The following is a 19,825-nucleotide window of genomic DNA, read 5'->3' on the forward strand; positions in this document are numbered from 1 at the left end:
AAACTTAAATGGTCCGCACTACTCGCATTCAGTATTTTTATATATATATTTCACGTGAAAATACGGCAGTCAAAATACAAATAAAAGCTTTTGTTCTTAAAGGTCAAAACGGTTAATTGATAAATACGAGTGGCGACGGAGTTCTTCGTGATATTATCAACATCAGCTCAGGGAAAACAAGCAGTTTGTGATCATCACTTGCGTCAGCAGCATGCACTTATCCTTCAAAATGGAAATTGTCGGTTGGCATTGAATAATAAGTGCCATAGTGCCATCTAGTGCACAAATTTGCACACTGAAGAATGACGGAACCCATATGTAAAATATACACTGTAGCTTAGATATAGAGCATTACCAAAGAGATACAACTGATGGGGAAATCACACAAACTAGAGGACAGTGTGCTATTTACAATGATCATCTGTGTGCAGTTTAACTGAATGACCACGCTGAAAATGTCCGCTCATGTGGAAAATAAACAAGGAGACAAAGGTTTGTCTTCCAATTCAGGTTTGAGAAAACCCTCAGTTGTGGAAAGCCGCAAGGATGGATACTTCAGACAATGAGACGATGTTGAAGGCTGTGCATGCAAATTATACTCTGCCGTCTAAATTACAAAGACATACGCAGACCTCAAGTCATCAGGCCTCGTATCTCACTCATCGGGCCTCCTGGCTGTGAGGTTGCCAGAGGATGCTATAGAAACAACAGAACAGAAATAATAAGAAAAAAAACACATGAGCCAAAACAAGAGTCTTGAATAATTGATTGTGTTTGTCTTTGCTGTTTGTGTGTGTGCGTGTGTGTGTGCGTGTGTGTGTGTGTGTGTTAAGACTGAGGGTCTGGACAGAGCGTATGCCCCTGAGCAGAACAGACACATCCACTGGCCAATGGTTAAAAATCTGTCTGATGGACCAAATGTGGGGGGAAGGGTTTGTTTGTGTGCGCGGGGTGCAAACACATGTGTATGGGTATTTACGTGCATGCCTCACAGTGTGAATTCAAACTGAAATAGATGAGGATAGAATCCGTGTTTGATTTCTCAAAAGAGACTTGATGAGCTCTTGTTAAATTCAGGACCGATTTGCGCATTCAGTTACATGAGAACAAAACGAAGTTCAGCTTTCCAGGAGACAAATGCTTGTTGTTAAATGGCTCAGGAATAGGTGCGTTGTGAGATGTTAAAAAGTCAATATACCTTCATTTTGTCTGTGCTGGTAATGAGCCATATTTTCTGGGGAAAATGGCTGCTTCTCCGGAGGCACCATGTCTACTGAATGTGGCCCTGATCCTGGATAAAACAGAAGGCTCACCAATCAATCTCTCCAGGTTGCCCACAGCCAGAGAAAGCAGCTGCACCACATGTTTGCCTTGCGCGATAGCGACAAGTTAACATACGGGCAGCACAGTAACCATCCACAAGCAGCCTCTAGCTGTCTTATAATGAATTCCCACAGGGATGGGGAACTATCAGAGTCAGTGGTGTTACTGGAGGCTCGGAATAAAGTCAACACCTCTCCTTATACCTGATGAAGCTACGGCACGGCAGTACACAAGCTTACACACACACACACACACACACACACACACACACACACACACACACACAGTCAGAGCCACAACACTGAACTTGTACTGAAAAATGTGAAAAATCGAGTGTACACAACAATTAAGCTGTACTGTTTATTAAATCCCAAATTAGGCTTAAGTCAATTGTTCCTCCTTCACACTGTGATGATGAAGACAAACAATTCATTGTGTTTTTAATAGTGTACTATGACTCAAGGCATCTATTTTTTTTAACTGAAGTGTATTTTAAAGGCACATTTTAGAATGTAAGTAATATTCAGAAACAATTGTTTTAATATTTTTTGAGAAGTTAAAAAGCTCTGCTTGGCATATCTAATTTTGACATGGCCATAGTGTGTATACAAGAACCACTTAGTGCCTTAAAATAAAATGTTGGTACTTAATGTGTCCAACAAATCAGACAGCTACACAATCTGTTTATTTATGAAAGTAAAAATCACTGCAACCCCAGTTGGGGCAGTGTGGAACGACACAGGAATCCTTGTGAAGAAGTCAAGGATGTTTTAGAGGTTCAAGTGGTTCTTAAAATAATGATGATTTTACAAAACACTGGTGAACCATCTATTGTTAATTTAAAGAGAAACATGCCCACATCTACGAACTACAAATGGGATCAATACGCAAGGAGGTGTTAAATGCTTAATGTTTGAAGACACTATTCAGCTTTTCTTTCGCAGCATTTTAGAGAACATCTGTGAAATGTATAATTTACACTGATTACACAAATCGAAATGTGTGCCTTGTGAGTGTGTTTGTCACATTCTTTTTGTCATATTCTTATGCACGCTCTTTCATTTCTACAAATATAGTCTTCGACCATCCATTTATATGTATAAAATATATGTGTGGCCTCCTAACCTCCAGGCCTCTCTGTCTGCTATGCTTCTCCCCAAGGGGTGCTGTGTGAGTGATGAGAGGATTGTGGAGCTTGGGAGATGCCAGTAAGTAAGGTTTTGGTGAGCTCTAGTCCAGGTATTTCTGGGTGCATCCTTGTTTGTTCATGTGCACCTTCAGGACAATTTGCAAATGCAGCAAAACCAAAAAGTTGAAAAGCCCCATGGAGATGACAAATAGAGCACCCTTCTTATTCCCTTACCTTATTTCTGCAGAATTAGTGTTATTAGGATGGTGTGTTTCTATCAACTGGTGTACTGAAAAGAAAACCGCTCTGTTTAGTTAATTTTTTGAACTGATATGTGGCCCAGATATTACATATTTTCACACTTCATCAGTATTTGTCGTTTCTTTATTTTGTATTATTGCACAATCAGCCCCTATGGGCGTTCCTTCTCCTCCCAATTCTTGACAGCCCCAACCCTTCAGAGAATGCTGTTTACAGAAAAATAAGCACAAAACAAAAACTACTTCCTCAAACGTCTATTTTTGTGTATATATTTTTGCACCATGATTTTGAGCATATTATGCCGTACAAAAATAGAGGTATAAGGAGCAGACTTTTTGATGGATTTTAAGCAGAATTGGGTTGAGCAGAGTTTGAAAAGTTTGTTCCCTAATGTAATATGCACTATTTGAAGGAAACAAAACATAATGATTGATAGCATGCAATGAAAGAGCTGGGTTGACAGTTGGAATCAACCGAAGAAAAAAAATTAAATTTATATATATATATATATATATATATATATATATATATATATATATATATATATATATATATATATATATATTCCATTTTAAAATTGATGTCTGGGGAACATAAAGATAGATAGATATTATGGGCCCCTGTGACTTCCTCAATGTGAAACAATAATGATTTTCCTAATTTCCCTTTCACTACTGTAATAAGGTATGGAATAAACACAGCATCTCTACGGCCAATAGGGTAATACAAATAATGTGCTGTAGGGGGTCAAGCCAAAAATCCCAACACTGAAACTAAAATTAAACATTTTAACATGGTTCATGTTTGTTTTGAGTGGACTCGTTTGGTAAGTCAGGTTTTACAGATCAATTTGTGAAAGACTTGAAGGTTGGTGTCTGTAAAATAGGGCCTGAGAGAAGTACATTCAGTTTATTACCCGTAGAGGTGGGCGCAAGTCATCCAACAACAATTGCCTGAACCCTTCTCATCTGGCCACTAGATGTCACCCATTGACCACACAATACAAGCTCGGGTTCTCGTGAGGCGTCATACAATTTTGAGTTAGGACACAGTTCATATCTTACTTCAACAACGAACGTGAAAATGAAAAAAAAGTTTAATCATGAATTGTTTTTATTTGTAAATGAATGTATGTTTGTTTTACATTAGCAATTAGGATACCTTTCATGCGAATCACACTCATGAAACATGCCTGACCAAAGAAAACGACAAAAAAAAAAAGTTTTTTCATTTAGTTTATTCTGGCTATTTTTGGTTTATTGTATTTTTGTTTGCTCCAACTTGAATCAAAATACCACCGTCCTGGTGTGTACATGTCATCTGTCCCACCCATCATAGGACAGCTGGCCTGGCTTTAACATGACGCCTTAGGAGCTACCAATATGATCACGACATAAAGTTTAACGCATAGAAAATAAAAACAAACGGAACGCACATTTAACAACATGATGCTCAGGAGAGGATGGATGGAGCCAGGATGTGGCATGTGTGCATGACGTCATCTCTCCATGTACTGTGCGCCATTTTGGAAGAAAAAAAATCTCGGATAATTTCCGTGGTCTTGACAGATCTGGACCCGAGTCTTCACACTGATTGTGGATGCTATCTATTCCCCCCCGAGCAAGCCGCATTGGTTGATTAGGTGTTGGAAAGCCGTGTACAGCAAGAGCTGCTACATGAAGCAATGGCGGGTAAGCTGCGTTTGAAGGGAGAGGAAAGGACCCACCTCACTTGGTGTGATGATGGCCTGAATCTGCAACTTAGCTAGCCAACGTTAGCGCTGGCTCGCTAAGTTGCTAGTTGTCAAAACTGTGTCACTTGTCCGGTCATTTTTGTTATCAGGCGGAACGCGAATCGCATACGAACTAACAATGTGCTTCTTTTTCTCCCGCAGGAGTTGCAGGCGGAAATGATTTTCAGTGGTGTTTCTCTCAAGTGAAGGGAGCGATAGATGAAGATGTTGCGGAAGGTACGTGGCTAACGTTAGCTTGGGGCTAAAACGATGGGTAGCTAGCTAAGAGATGGTCTGGTGGTGTTGATGCTCTGTGGGCTTCACGGCAGCTAGAAGGTCGCCTGGGGGGTTCAACATAAGGCCGTCGTGGTGGTCTGTGTGAGTCCGTGTGTGGATCGGCACCACAGAAAGCCTCTTCCTCTGTAAATTGCTGTATGTCGCCAGCTAACTGTATGCTAGGTGGCGGCTAAGCTATTAAAGGGGAGCGACCGTGTCCGTGACGTCAATGTGCTGCGTCCATAAATTGTCGAGTGACATCATTTTTGTTTTCATTCATTCATACGTGAGTGGGTGTCCACGTTTTGCGTTGTTTCTTCTTCTTCCATGCTGTCAATATACGTGATGCTATTTTCAATACAATGTCTTCGGGCACCTAGTCTAGTGTGCAGTCTCAACAAAGCACCACAGCTGTCATCAGAACCGCTCACCTGTGGGTGGGATTCACTCTGATTTGTGTCTATTTTCAGCTGACATAATCTCAACGGTTGAGTTCAACTATTCCGGAGAATTGCTTGCAACTGGAGATAAAGGAGGCAGAGTAGTGATATTTCAACATGAACAAGAGGTAAGACTCATATGGAGCGACACATGAGTAGCTTAATCCTCAATAACACCTCAACACTTAGTTGCTGACTGTGTTGCAATGATATTGCCTACATATAAATACCTGATAACTTTTGTTTCTGTAATGTTTGTTTTCAGTCTAAGAATCGTCCACATCTGCGTGGGGAGTACAACGTCTATAGCACTTTTCAGAGTCACGAGCCAGAATTTGACTATTTGAAAAGTTTAGAAATTGAGGAAAAAATTAATAAAATAAGATGGCTTCCCCAACAAAATGCTGCTCACTTTCTACTTTCGACAAATGGTAAGGGTTTACTTTGTATCTATTTTGATTGTTTGGCGCTATCATTTGATACTCATTCTTCGTCACTTCTCGATTTGACCACTCTCTTCCCTGTTTTGTCAGATAAAACTATCAAATTGTGGAAAATAAGTGAACGAGATAAAAGAGCAGAAGGTTACAACCTGAAAGATGAAGATGGGCGACTCCGAGACCCCTTTAGAATCAGCTCTTTACGGGTATGTTTAGTCATGTAAGACCTGTCTAATTTTTTTACCTGTTGCAGCTTTTCTTATTTGTTGTTTTAAACCTTGTCTTTGTTATATTTCCAGGTACCAGTACTGATGCCAATGGATCTCATGGTAGAAGCAAGCCCACGGAGGATCTTTGCAAATGCGCACACCTATCACATTAATTCCATTTCTGTAAATAGTGATCATGAAACGTACCTCTCCGCAGATGACCTAAGAATAAATCTATGGCACTTGGAAATCACAGACAGAAGTTTTAGTATCCTTTTCCCTCACCAAAAGACGTGTTGTAGCTCTATGACGTGTCGACCGATATTCTTTGCATTTTATCTGAATGAAACACAAAACTGCTATTTCCTTAACAGTGTGTTCCCAGATATTGTAGACATCAAGCCCGCCAATATGGAGGAACTGACGGAAGTAATCACAGCTGCTGAGTGCCATCCACTCCAATGCAATGTATTTGTGTACAGCAGTAGCAAAGGCACCATCCGCCTGTGTGACATGCGAGCAGCGGCTCTCTGCGACAGGCACTCAAAGTGTAAGTAGTAATGTTCAGTCATTTAATTAATATCACTGGAAATTCGCTTGATAAAATTCTGATAACGCATTAAAAGATTTTTGGAAAAATGGTGGACAGTAGTTATCTGGTAAACAGTCATTGGAGCTCATTGTTTGACATGTTCCAGACTGTATAGGATTTGTTGTTAATTGATAAATTACTAATGCACGCTGGGAGTAATTTTTTTAATAATAATCTTTATTACAGTCTTTGAAGAGCCAGAGGATCCAAGCAGCCGATCTTTTTTCTCTGAGATCATCTCCTCCATCTCGGACGTGAAGTTCAGTCACAGCGGACGCTATATGATGACACGTGACTACCTCTCCGTCAAAGTTTGGGACCTCAACATGGAGAACAGGCCAGTGGAGACGTATCAGGTGAATAAACATACTTACCGTGTGTCTTTAAATATAGCATTAATCCTGTGTGGGAACTAAGTAGGCCCTGCAGGGTTTTAAATAGGCATGTACTGATTTGACTTTTTCAGTCCTGATACCTTGGTTTGGTAATCAGCCGATACTGAGAACCGATCAGAGACTACGGTTCAATTCATAAGCTGTCCTCACTGTGTGTGGGAGACTGGGATCATTCTTTGTGTGGAAGGCTACATCAGGCTTGACTGAAACATTGCTTTCTTGTCTTTATAAAATATCATGTAACAAACAAATGCATGGATATAGATTAACTAAATAATGGTATCTGATACCAGATTGGCTCATTAATACCTGATCCAGCTTTTTGAATCTGTCAGACTGATGTCAGTATCGGTGCCTCTGTAGTATTAAAAATTACCTTTTGATTCAAGTGAAAGCGTAAATCTGGCGTCGCATAAAATATCTCTTACATAGCCTGAGAAAGCATTGTCTTTTTGTGATCAAGGCCTCAAACAGTGTAGTAATGCTTTGCTCTGGCGGCCGCCGTGGCCGGATCAGCATTATGTTTTTGGGATGTCCATCTGTACGTCTGTCTGTACGCCCGTCCGGTTCATTCTCGTGAACTCAATATCTCAAGAACGTCTGAAGGGAATTTCTTAAAATTTGGCACAAATGTCCACCTGGATTCAATAATGAATTTATAATAATGTGGTGGTCAAAGGTCAGTGACCCAACTCAATAACTGGTGTGCTATTTGGGGCAATGTCACACAAATGTAAATTCAGACAAAATGATGACGCCATGGGATTTTGGACAGACGATGATGGAAAGTGGAACTTCATTGGTTCAAACAGCATACAATAAGGAAGCAGTAATTCTAGTTTTCACAATACGTGAGGCTTTTCCCCAAAGGAAAAAACAATTACATGCATCTTTATAAATCCTTTTCACTTTTGTTAAAATCCACTTATTCCCATGAATTTTGCAGATGTATTTTTCTTGACGCGAGTGATTCAAATAAGAAAAATCTAAGAAATATAAAACATTGAACAGAGGACGAGCAAAGCTCCTTGTGACTTACAAAGCAGCCTCACATGTGTGTCTGTTCCGAAAACTATGAGTAGAAACATTTGCTGATGGAAAAAGTGCAATACTCAGGTCTGATATGTTAGCCATAAGAGTCCTTTTTACACTCAACTATATATCCATGGCGATAAAGCGGTGAGGCTCAAGTGAATGTTTACGTGAAGTAATGTGTTTTGTTTCAGGTCCATGAATACCTCCGCAGTAAACTGTGCTCCTTGTATGAAAACGACTGCATCTTTGACAAGTTTGAGTGCTGCTGGAACGGCAGTGACAGGTATGTGTCTCGGCACCTGCATAGAAAAGTATTGTTAGCAGATTATTTTGTTGAATATGATCTTGTTTTGTGTTCCTCAAACAGCATTTTGAAAAATCAATTTTTGCTTTTTCCAGTTAATTTAGACAAATATTCTTTTTGTAATTCTCCCTCCAACAGTGCCATCATGACCGGCTCCTACAACAACTTCTTCCGAATGTTTGACCGCAACACCAGGCGGGACATCACACTGGAGGCGTCCCGGGAGAGCAGCAAACCACGGGCTACGCTCAAGCCGCGCAAAGTCTCTACTGGTGGCAAGAGGAAGAAGGACGAGATCAGCGTGGACAGCCTGGACTTCAACAAGAAGATCCTCCACACTGCCTGGCACCCCAAAGATAACGTGATAGCTGTGGCAGCCACCAACAACTTGTACATTTTCCAGGACAAAATCAACTAGAAGATTTGGGGCTCCAGAGGATAGGGCTTTTACCGTACCTGTGTAGTTAAGCCTACTACTTGTCTATCTGTATAAGAAGAAACAGCCTCGTTGTCCTCCTGGTGAAGAATTCGAAAGCACGTGTCTACTTTTTTTTTGCCACAGGAGGTTGATCCAATAGGCCTGTTTTATTTTGAGTCTGAGCTTAGGTTGTTTTTGCCTTTGGCACCGGGGCAATCAACATGCCCCCCTGACCCAGAAATCCCAATTCGGGTCTAATTGACGGAATGGCACTCCCTAGAGGTCAAACTCTTGAACGTTGGTGTTTGTGTTGACATTTTAAGCCTTCATTTCATGATTTCACGACAGAACTATTGGAAGCCCTTAAAATGACGTCTTGTCAAAGTTGTAACATCATCTCAAAGATTTTGGGCGCTCTGAAGCACGGATTGATGGCCAATAAGCCTAACTGTAACATTCCCCCATTGGCCATGTATTCAGGCCAAACCACTGGTGGAAGTGGCCATGAATTTGGAAAGTGGACTTGTTTCTTTTCTTCCTCCCTCTCCCTCCTCTTACTTTACCCCCCTCCCTTCCGTTCAATACGGTGACATAATTTCACTGACTGTATCTACTCAAGTACACCTTGTCATCCACATAATAAAAGAAACTAAAACTACAGATGTGTTTTTAAATTTAGAAGTATGTATTAAAACATGTTTATTGCTTTGCATGTTTTTATGTTGTAGAGAGGTGGAAAAATGTCCAGTCACACCACTGTCTTTGACCGGATCTCAAGCAAACTTGTTATGGAAATACTGTTTGGGGCTACTGGTTTCGGAACTACTGTTGGAGACAACTGATGATGTGTTTGTCAAGAGATTCATTTCTAGTTTTTGACCATGTGTTTGGATGCAGGCTGGAAACTACATGGCACATGGTGGGGCCCAGGACACAGGGAATCTGCAGCCTTAATACCTACTTCTATCAGTGACAGCTACAAGTTATCTCCCCAAACGTTTTACAAACCTCATGTGCATTATTTGTAAATCCTATTTTATAGAGTTATGTCCTCGTATACTGCTGCTATATGTGGCTGTCTATGAAAACACAAAGGAGGAAAATTGCACACCATACAGTTTGTGATAGAGTGCCTCCTATTCATGTAATAGTAGGACATTCAGACAGGCCTCGTACATGTGCCCTTATTGATTTACTAGGGATGTCACTCAATTTGAACCACATATTTTTAAAAATGTGGATCTTATCTCCGTAGTTGTGGACGCAGAAATGAAGGTTGACTACACAACATATACTGATGACATTAAAACAAACACATAATGCATTGTCTTTGTCCATTGATTCCTAACATGGTGGCAATGTATTCACTTGTTTATTATTTTGACCAAAGTTAAATAAAATTTTAATTGTGTTCATCTGCATGTGGTTCTTTCCATGTTTCTAGGTGTTAAATTGTTTATAAATCCGTCGGGGGCCAAATGTATTTCCAACTTTTATTTTGTGTCGGATGAACAAAATGGAGCATATCAGTGCTTGATAATGCTGACCGCAATTTACAGCTGCACACACATTTAGCAATCTAATGGAAACAAATGCATGTAAATCACAAGTCAAAACACTTTACTTTTCTTTAACGCTGATGAAAGAATTGTGCATAATTGCATAATTATACATCAAAAAGGCAATGGTGTACACTGAAGTTCCCTAACGTGCAGATTCAAGGAGCAGGAAGCAGCAGAACAGTCATCTCCAGGCCAGAAACCACAGCTAGGAGCTGAGGATTGGTCACTGTTGTGTTCAGGAGCAGACGCCATGACACAGCAATGGCAGATCCTTAACTCCCCACGCTCCTGTGAGCTAAATGGGGCACTCAATTGAATTGGACCGCGTCACATGGCCACATCTCCCTCAGTCATCAGAAGGTCCCACTTTGAGGCTCTTTACATGCTTAGATGGTCACATCACACCTACTCAGTAGGTGTTGTGGGAGGTCAGACGCTTCCCGATATAAATCCTGAAAGAAGAGATGCACAAGTAAAGTAAGATGGTGCTGAGAGGAAAATATACAGAAAAAAATCAGAGAAAGAAATGTCACTCAAATATATAATTATACTGAAGCCGGGATTTGATGCCTCCATCACTGCAGGTTTGTCACTTGTTTAGATAAGAAAATGTGTGACAAAGAGTACAATATAATAGTATTGTTTAACCACTAAGTCTGAGATACTGCACATGAGGAAACCACCAAACACCTGAACACAGGACTGGAATCTGTCACTCTCAAATTGATTGACAGGCCATTTAATGCAGAGACTGATACTAGATAACCGCTAAATTATTCACGTTGTGTTGGTGCTGTCAAAGATTGTTTTGCATCAGCAGTGTTTATTAACACTCGGAAAACATTTCCATTTTTTCACGTGTGATCATTTGAGAAATACCAAATGCATTTTGTATCTGGACGTCAAGTGGTTCCATTATTTATATGAAGATACATCAATTGAATCTGGTGAGAAATGTGGGCTTTAAACATTTTTTTAAGCATCCCCCCTTGCAATTTCCTCCAATGGTTCTCATTGAATGTTTTTATTTTTATTTTTGAGGTACTGTAATTGCCAGAGTTCGAGATTAAATGATGTTGCTTACCCGAGGCCAACAGCAAGTATATGAGAAATGATTAATGAAGGAAGGAAAAGCTTCAGAAAGTCGGCAGAGAGAACGCCTCCCTTCTTCATGACGCTGGTGTTCCTGATGCTGAGCGAGGTGGAGCGCTTAGGGTGCTTCAGCAGGAACTCCCTATGGAGGAGCACATTAATATTTCACTGTTTTGAATTAATTAAAATCATTGAGTGCCAGTCGAATGTCAGACTGCTCCCCCGGACATCTTATTTTCATTCTCACAATTACAAATCACGGCGTAAAGTAAATATACATTTAGGCTAATGTGTGTAAAAGATTAGTAGAATAGAGTTAATAATTTCCTAATTCTGTTAGTTTCATAATCCCTGTAATGACTACACACTCTGTAATCATTACTCCCTGTGTTTCTCTTGAAATTGATTACATGTGCGGCCAAAGACATTCAAGTGGGTCAGAGTCATCAGCTATTTCTGACACATTTCGGTTTGAAATCTTGGAATAATTCCTTTGACTAAAATAGCACCACTGACATTACAGAACAAATCCTAATGCTGAGAGTTACTTAACACTACATACTTTGGTGGATTGTTCTCAGGTCGACTGGACCAGTCCCAGATCCAGTCAGCGTTTTTCTTCATCACATTCTCTACTTCCCGTCTTCTTTCTTGGAAGTCTTCATCCGACTAAAAACACACATTCAGAATCAGAATCTGAATAATTTATTTAACTCGGTGAAAAGGTGCATAACAATAATCACCATTGATTTCTGTGAAAGCCACAAATCAGTGGCAGCTCTTCACCTGACGTGGTGATGAGCTGCAGCTCTAGCAGCACTTTTAAAAATAGTTTGAAAAATCAGTTAAAAGCTGCTCAGCAAAATGATTATGTTTTTTACTACTTACCTTTAATGTGCTGCTCTGTTGCTTTGTATTGTGTGTCTTGTGTGTTCTTCTCAACACATAAAATATTGTATTGGGTTTAATCCTGTACTGTTTACTATTGTGTTGTGTTTGTTATGACCTGTCAAGGGACTAGAGATGCAAATTAGATGAAGCTATAATCAAATGGTGACATTTATGTTTGAACTGTACATGGTCCTTTTTAAACAAAGATAATAAAAAAACAAAAAAAACAAAGACAGAATAAAAATAATAAAAACAATAAACATAGTTCAAGTAACACTTTGGTCATCATGTCCCACTAGACTTAATGAATTAGACTTGGTTAACAGATTTGGATACACTTCAAGTGGAAATATACCTGTGTGCTGTTCTCTGAGCCTCTCCACAGAAGAAGGGGTGTCTGGGCTCTCAGTGGGCTGTTGTGAGGAAGACAACACACACCTTTGGTCATTCCAGACACATGTATGATAAGTTTTACATGGCCTACAAGAAAGAAAACAAAAAAAACCTCCCCCTTCCTCCCCCCACGAACCTGTTGCACTGAGAGCTTCCCCTGGAGCTGTTCCTGCCCGACTCGTGCTGTGCTTCCAGCAGCATTTTCTCCACGTCAGCTTCCTGCACGGACGTGGCGATCTGCTCCTGGCTCCCGTGATGGCTGGTACTCTGAGAGCCACTGCCGTTGAAATGCAGCTCTACCCAGGAACCTTGAATCCAACCACAGTCAAGGCGATTGCTGTATCAGCAGGACAGAGGCACGACAGCGCCATACACAGACACGGACTTGGCTTGAAGGCACTGTCCCTTTGCGCCATTGCAGATGATGAGCCTCATTGACTAACTGGGGCACCGGGCTGTCCACTTTGTGCTGTCTGGTCGATACGATAATGTAACGTCGAGCAGCCCACATACATCGACTGTTAAGCTCATTTACGTAAACAAGCATGACGTCACCTTGTGTTTTCTGAACTATGTTGGCTCTGGGTAGTCTAAACAACGGGGAGCCACGTACGCGATGCTATCGTCGCTTACCTTGTAAACTGTCGTCCGACGAAATGTCCTTTTGGAGCGACATGGCACGCGTATAATCTTGCGGGTCCAGTCTTCCACGCAGCGTGAAGAGTGGTTATATTAAAGTAGCGTTGTGGCGAAATTTCTGTCAACTGCTGGAGCTTCAGCTACCACAATAACTGTGACGCAATATTGTGTTTTTCTACAACGTGATTGGCTCGCGCAGCACGGCTCTGCCAGCCGAGAGCGCGCGCATGCCCGGACACGACCTCAATAAACACGAGTGGCCGGTTTTATATTAGCTTTGTTTTATGACATGTTTACTCCCGAGAATGACTTTACGTTTTTAGTTTTTACATTGCGGTTGAATTATATCAGCCACACACTCATGTCTGCACATGGTTCAAAAAGTTTGGCCAGCATGTAAAAACCTATTTTTTTATACACACATACAAACATTTACATTTATATATCTATATGTATACATCAATACATCATGTATGAACTTTTACATCTGTATTATTTGCCTCTGCTCTGTATTGATCAGTGTCCAAGAGTGTGTTGTTTGTTTGTTTGTGTTTTATTCAGTCAATCATCAAAATACAATAAGTAAAGCCACAATTTAATATACCAAAACAGAAAGACTGAAAAGTTATAGGTAGAAGCATAATGCTTATATGTTCCTATCCTAAATTATTATTAATTAAATCAAATAATTAATTTGATATGAAGAGAAACAAAAAAAATACATAAATACATATTTATTCACACTCACCCTCAAACATTGTTTTATAAACGATCCTTTTAAAAACCACAAAGTTGACCATTCCTACTTTCATATAGCGTTGTTCAAGTTGAACTAGAAATGCATCTTATTTTACAGTAAACTTACAAACATCTCTCAAATCATATTTACACTCTTGCATTGACAACAACCTTTGTACACAGCCTGGCAGTGACTTTGCTTCATCTCTGCACATTGTCTGCAATATTTTATATCATTACATTTCATAACATGAGATCTGACAAACAATGGATTTGTGTCCCTCGGCATCTGTGATTAAATGTATGCTTTCTGCTTTTGAGTTAATTTGTGTCCTAACCCGAGGAAGTAGAAGGATATTCACCAAGAAAAGCTTACTCAGTCTCCACTATGATTGTTTGCTCCCATGGAGATTATGACTCATTATTCTGGCAAAATTCAATTATTTCTAACTGAGAGGGCTTTATATTGTCTTTCTTGGCAAAACATGTCTAAATGCACGATATAAAGCGTATAGATCACTTTAAAACAGAGATCACTTACTTGGTTAAACACGAAAAAAAAGTTCTCATTATAGTCATGCAATTCATCTTTGTCATTTTCTGTCGTTTTTTCCAGTGTATAATTGTCCATTGTTCTATTTTGTCCCATGGATTGAGAGAGCAGTAAATTAATTAGTAGGGTATTACTTTCAACTCAGTTTAATATAGAGCATTCAATATGAAAAAATGCCAGCGATGTTGCATATACATATATGTTGCTCAATAAGAACCAGAATTACATTCATGGAAAATAATAAGTCATAGGTAATATCTCAAATAATATGATATTATCTTGGTATAAATTGTTTAGATTCTCATGTTGTGCTGTCAGAATGTAGAATGAATGCAATATTGGCTGTAATTTTGTTAAGTGTTATGAATGTTGGGATCCGCTTCACATCCCCGCTCTCATCACAAAAACTCTCTCACCAGATGGCGAGTGAACCAGAATGGATGCATTTACAACGTTATGACATCTCTCCATCGCTTCAATAAGCTATTTGCCATTTCAAGTGTGCCACATGACTTTAACTACACGCTTTATTTAGAGTTCAACACAGAATCTGATTGATAATAACAAAAACAGGAAAAATGTAATTTGCCCTATTTGTGTTCTCACATCAACAATGTTTGAGTTTTAGAAGGAAAAACCCAAAGCAGCTCAAAACGGTATAGAAGAAAGACACACTCCAAACAAATACTGCCCAAAACCCCAATCAAGGAAGTTCCCTCCATTAAGGCTATTAAATTAAACTAGAAAATTACCGTCTGGAAGTCTATCACTGATCACCACAGATAATCTACCATTATCAGACTTAACGTCTTAGAGCCCATGAAAGTCACATCCTGTTTCGCATCAGCAAGATAGAGAAAGAAGTGAAACCCAAAAGGTAATAGGAAATCTACCATGGGTACCATGGGATGCAATTGCCAGAATGAAAAGGTCATTCTGGCAATTGCAGACTAAAACTATATATATATATATATATATATATATATATATATATATATATATATATATATATATATATATATATATATATATATATATATATATATGTATATATATATATATACATATATATATATATATATATATATATATATATATATATATATATATATATATATATATATATATATATATATATACTGCATCATGTGATACAAATATACAACAAAATTCGTCAGTAGTGTAAAAACATTTGTCACTTTTGGCCGCCATCTTTTTGAAGCAACTTGAGGAAGCAAACGTTAACGCAAAATGTCCATATGAAGTTCACCAATTATATTTGTTACAAATCACCCCGAAATTAGCACACGCGGGGCTATCTGCTCACACGAGAGGACAACACGCCCATCTGAAGCTACATATCAACTATCATTTCTAAAATATAGTTAACTCGTACGCCAATCATAAGTTTGTCAAAAAAAAGGAATAATTTACTAGTTAGACATATTTTAATCACTACTCTTAATAATTGTAAGTTGATCATTGGTAAGTGGAACTACTGCTATGCTTTAAAAAGCTATTAGATACCTGTGAAAATGGAACTCTAACAGCACTAAACTGTCCCCAAAGGTGAAACTAAAACCATAAAATTAAATTGAAAATATATTTGTTTGCATAATATTTAATTGAGCACAATCAAAAACATCTCAAAAAGTAGCTTGCTTGGAATGCCTTTTATTAATGTTGTTTTTGAAAAGTAGCCATACACAATTGATTCATTTTGTCTTTTAAATATTTAATTTACAAGCATATGATTTATTATCTTCTTTGGAAAATGTATGTCATCTGCAAATATGCAGAAAATGATTTGCAACCATTATGCCTTTAGAAATATTGGATACTGTGAGTAATAACCTCAGATATTGATTCCACTCTATCTGCATAATGTGGCCACATCATGTTTCATTTCAAATTAAAATCATGTTTTATAATTTACGATTCATCTACGACAGTAGTCGGTATGGGCTTGCCCTGTTGCCTGAGAACCTGTCGAAAAGAGATAAAACGGACAATGTTGACACCCTTAAAGTGGATGACAAAGATGAAAAGGAAAAGCGGTGAGCCAAGAGAGATGTCCTGCTTGATAGTGTGCTTCTTTCTGGAGGTGTTTTGTGAGCTGACATCACACTGAGAGATGACTCCTTGTCCACAGCAGCTGGCTGGTGAGGACAGATAAAGTACAATCGGAGTAAACTTTATCAGGAGTTGGTGTTTACTCTATGTGCAGCCGACATCATCCAAGAGCGTGTCGTGGGTGGGGGTGGGGGTGGATTTGGGGGGGGGGGGGGGGGGTTGCTGTGCAGAATTTTGTGCACGAGGAGGAGGGGACGCCAGACTGGAATTGGATACGATCGATAGCACAGACAGGACAAGATGGCTAAGGAAGAATTATGGTGTCCGGAGCAGGAGATTTGCTAGTGCTTAATGTCGTATCAATGAGGAGTCGCTGCAGAGCATACAAAGCATGGCTGTAGATGGTGCATAAAGTTTCACAGGGACAGAGGAGATCTGTTTTTTTTTAAAAGAAGTGCTTTCAAACTCATTCAAATGTTTATTACAATTGAACTATGTCTTATTTCTAAAGTCTCTCAAGACAAATGAACTAATATTCATCCCATGGTTCCCTCTTTTCTTCTTATTCTTTTTCACTCTCACTCACACATTTATCCCAAAAGGCACTTGTTGTTCCTGCAAGTTCATGATTGTAAAAGTGATTTGAAAATTGTTCCTAATATAGGCTCAAAAGGAAAAGATAATTTGGAGTTATATGTGGAAACAAGAGGAGGTCAAATGATTAAACCAAATTATGTATGAGTAAAGAATATGTTGGCTGTCCTGAATCAACTTCCTGATATATTTGGTGAATTCCACATCCTCCCAATGCACTTTGGCTCTTTAACTCCCAGCGAGGTCCTCGTTCCCCCGGGGTCTTCTTGAGCCCCTTCCAGACAAGAATGTTTGGCTCCTTTGATGAGCTAAGAAAATATAAACTGAAGAAAACTTTTAAAATCCTAAACACTCTTAACAAGAATATCTTTCTCAAGGACTGGAAAAGCTAAAAAAAAAAAAAAAAAAAAGAAGGCCTGACAAGTCATCAAGAAAATACCTTTCAGTTTTAATCTCAGACCACGAGAAATCTTCTCATTAAATACGTCAAACAAATTCAAAAACTATGGGTTAAAAGAAGACAATTTATTTGAAGTCAAATGTCGGGAAGTAGGGAAAGTAATAGGGATTGTATGAGGCAAATTGAACAGGATCTCTCGACTGCTCACATCCCTCACAACATTATTTGATTATCTCACATCCTTATCAATTCAAGCGGGAGGAAGTAATGCATGCCCCAGAGTACATGATGCATTGTGCTCAATCCATAATGAATGACCCAACATTCAATTAAAAACACTCTGTTCATCACTATGATTTAAAGATGTTAGTGTGGTCTTGGTGCCTCTGTCTGACTCTGTGGAATCCTCACTTAACAGTCTCTATGTCTGGGATGCAGTCGGTTCTCTTTGGTCTATAATCCATCGGCCTCTTTAAGGTACATGACGAGCAGCTTTAAACAGCACGTATTGAGCTGGAGGCGGAAGAAATAGGAACGAAATAAAAGAAAGGAATTGATTGACTGGAGGGCTGTGTGAAAGTTGTGGGAACGCCTGCCAGAAGCAGCTTATAAAGCATAGTTTTATTAGCCCTGGTGTCACAAACACAAATTATGATGTTCTGAAGTCGCCTTTAGAGGGGGAAATAAATCATGATGGGCCGACAACGAAAGTGGACGTGTGCGACACTGGGAATAGTAATAGTAACCAACTGTTTAGTTTGTAACCAATCATGATTTATAGAGATGTGAGTGAGGCATAGAAGATTGAAAACTAAATCTCACTGAAACATTTAGTAACACGTGATTGATTCAATATGTTGCCAATGTTTTTGTGGTTTTCAATGAAACAAACCAATCACTTGATATTACAACTCTGATGATTCCATTGTTTCTTCATTCTTTTTGGACAAGTACTGTAATGGTTATTTTGGCATTGACTCTCTATTGCTTGAAGAGTATAGGCCTTAAACATTTACTCTATGCATCTTGTTTTTCAAGCACAATTTAGCGTATAATAATGCACTTTAATCTTTAAAGACACATTGATGTACGATCGATCAAGGCCATAAAGAAATATTATCAGTACTGTAATGTGGATTGCTAAGTATTTGTATGTGAATATGTTAGAATATACGAGTGCAATAAACTAATTTAAATAAATTATTATCGTTGTTGGTATAGCAGGACCTTTTTCCCGTACAGTTAAACATAATGATACCAGTTGTCAGCGTCAGTCTTAACAAAGCCTCATATTGGTTGAACAACTTTGCCAAAACAGCTTTATCTTGCATAGCTTCACAAATACCAATGCTTTCTAATATTTCTTGTGTCAGATTGTTCGTGGGAACTCCAGCAGCAATACAGTGGGTCTGTGGTTTGCCATTTGTGGTAAGTAAGACATGTTGTATTTTAAGACTCAGACACATGGTTGAACCCAAACATGTGTACCACAGGAATCTTAAAACACCAGAGTCCCAGAGACCAAGTCATGGGAATCATGTTATTTACTGTCTATACGAGAAGTGGTTGATAGAAATGTTTGCTAAGTTAACGCAATTATGGACGGTGCATTTACTGTATTTCAGGTTCACAGACTGAGCAGGGTCCAAAAGTGTGTTTGTTGAAGCAAAGTGAATATATAAAAAGGTCATAGGGCTGTTTACAGTGCGCTACAAAGGAAAAAGATGGGGAATGCTGATATTGGACCAAGTATAGGAGAGCATTACATGTATAAGCTTGTGGGGATATTAATTAACCTTACAGTGTAATTTTCCGCACTCATACCTCTATTGCTGAATGTTTTGTGTTTGACTCCAGGGGATGATTTAAGGATATCCTGATAAGGGCTATAATTCATGATAAACTCCATTCAATATTGTTCTGCCACTTGTACCTCCTAGGCGTAAGTTCCTTGTCATATAGTTGTCACGTTCTCGTGCTCGTTATGAGTGAAGGAGATTCTTGGTGTTATGGGGAAAATGGCCTTTTGTGTCCAATTTGCTTTCCTATGCTCTTGTTGTTGTATGTACTATTGAACAAAGTTTTGTTGTCTTTAATTTGGCTATGTTGTAGCATTTACCGTTACCTACTTTTCTAAATCTGTCTTTCCTTTCAGTTCCAATTACAAAGAGAGAGAGGCATACTTTCTAAATGATATGCATAATTTTGGCATTTCATTCCTCTTGCAGGATAATTACTGTCATGAGAACATGATTGAGTTTTCCATCATAATGAAATCACTGGCCCTGTTTGTTTACAAACTATTGACCTTTCAGTGGTTTGCAGTATTTGTAGCA

At 39.0% G+C, this 19,825-nt stretch overlaps 2 protein-coding genes across 2 annotated transcripts; one reads left to right on the forward strand and one right to left on the reverse strand.

The window, feature by feature from the left end:
• The first annotated feature begins 4,226 nt into the window (after positions 1-4,226).
• Positions 4,227-9,212, forward strand: LOC137779572 (serine/threonine-protein phosphatase 2A 55 kDa regulatory subunit B delta isoform). Its single transcript, XM_068567499.1, has 10 exons — positions 4,227-4,404; positions 4,608-4,682; positions 5,192-5,289; positions 5,427-5,592; positions 5,695-5,807; positions 5,901-6,078; positions 6,196-6,360; positions 6,589-6,758; positions 8,024-8,115; positions 8,275-9,212. Exons 1-10 carry the CDS (start codon positions 4,398-4,400, stop codon positions 8,552-8,554), a joined length of 1,344 nt encoding a protein of 447 aa, XP_068423600.1. The 5' UTR covers positions 4,227-4,397; the 3' UTR covers positions 8,555-9,212.
• Positions 6,596-13,296, reverse strand: bnip4 (BCL2 interacting protein 4). Its single transcript, XM_068567500.1, has 6 exons — positions 13,126-13,296; positions 12,629-12,800; positions 12,455-12,512; positions 11,771-11,877; positions 11,201-11,350; positions 6,596-10,568 (listed from the first exon to the last, which is right to left on the reverse strand). The coding sequence occupies exons 1-6, from the start codon at positions 13,166-13,168 to the stop codon at positions 10,526-10,528; spliced, it is 573 nt and encodes a 190-aa protein (XP_068423601.1). The 5' UTR covers positions 13,169-13,296; the 3' UTR covers positions 6,596-10,525.
• Between the last annotated feature and the right edge of the window lie 6,529 nt (positions 13,297-19,825).

This window comes from Clinocottus analis, unplaced genomic scaffold (assembly GCF_023055335.1).
Source record: "Clinocottus analis isolate CAN_PGR_092001 unplaced genomic scaffold, fCliAna1.0.p SCAF_8, whole genome shotgun sequence".
NCBI lineage: Eukaryota > Metazoa > Chordata > Actinopteri > Perciformes > Cottidae > Clinocottus > Clinocottus analis.

Coding starts and splice junctions, on each gene's coding strand:
- LOC137779572 (XM_068567499.1), top strand. Junction 6,079..6,195: donor AATCACAGACAGAAGTTTTA/GTATCCTTTTCC, acceptor GTGTGTTCCCAG/ATATTGTAGACATCAAGCCC. Junction 6,759..8,023: donor GGCCAGTGGAGACGTATCAG/GTGAATAAACAT, acceptor GTTTTGTTTCAG/GTCCATGAATACCTCCGCAG.
- bnip4 (XM_068567500.1), bottom strand. CDS start 13,168: ATGTCGCTCCAAAAGGACATTTCGTCGGACGACAGTTTACAAG. Junction 12,513..12,628: donor GGAAGCTCTCAGTGCAACAG/GTTCGTGGGGGG, acceptor TCCTCACAACAG/CCCACTGAGAGCCCAGACAC. Junction 11,351..11,770: donor CCTGAGAACAATCCACCAAA/GTATGTAGTGTT, acceptor GCTCCTCCATAG/GGAGTTCCTGCTGAAGCACC.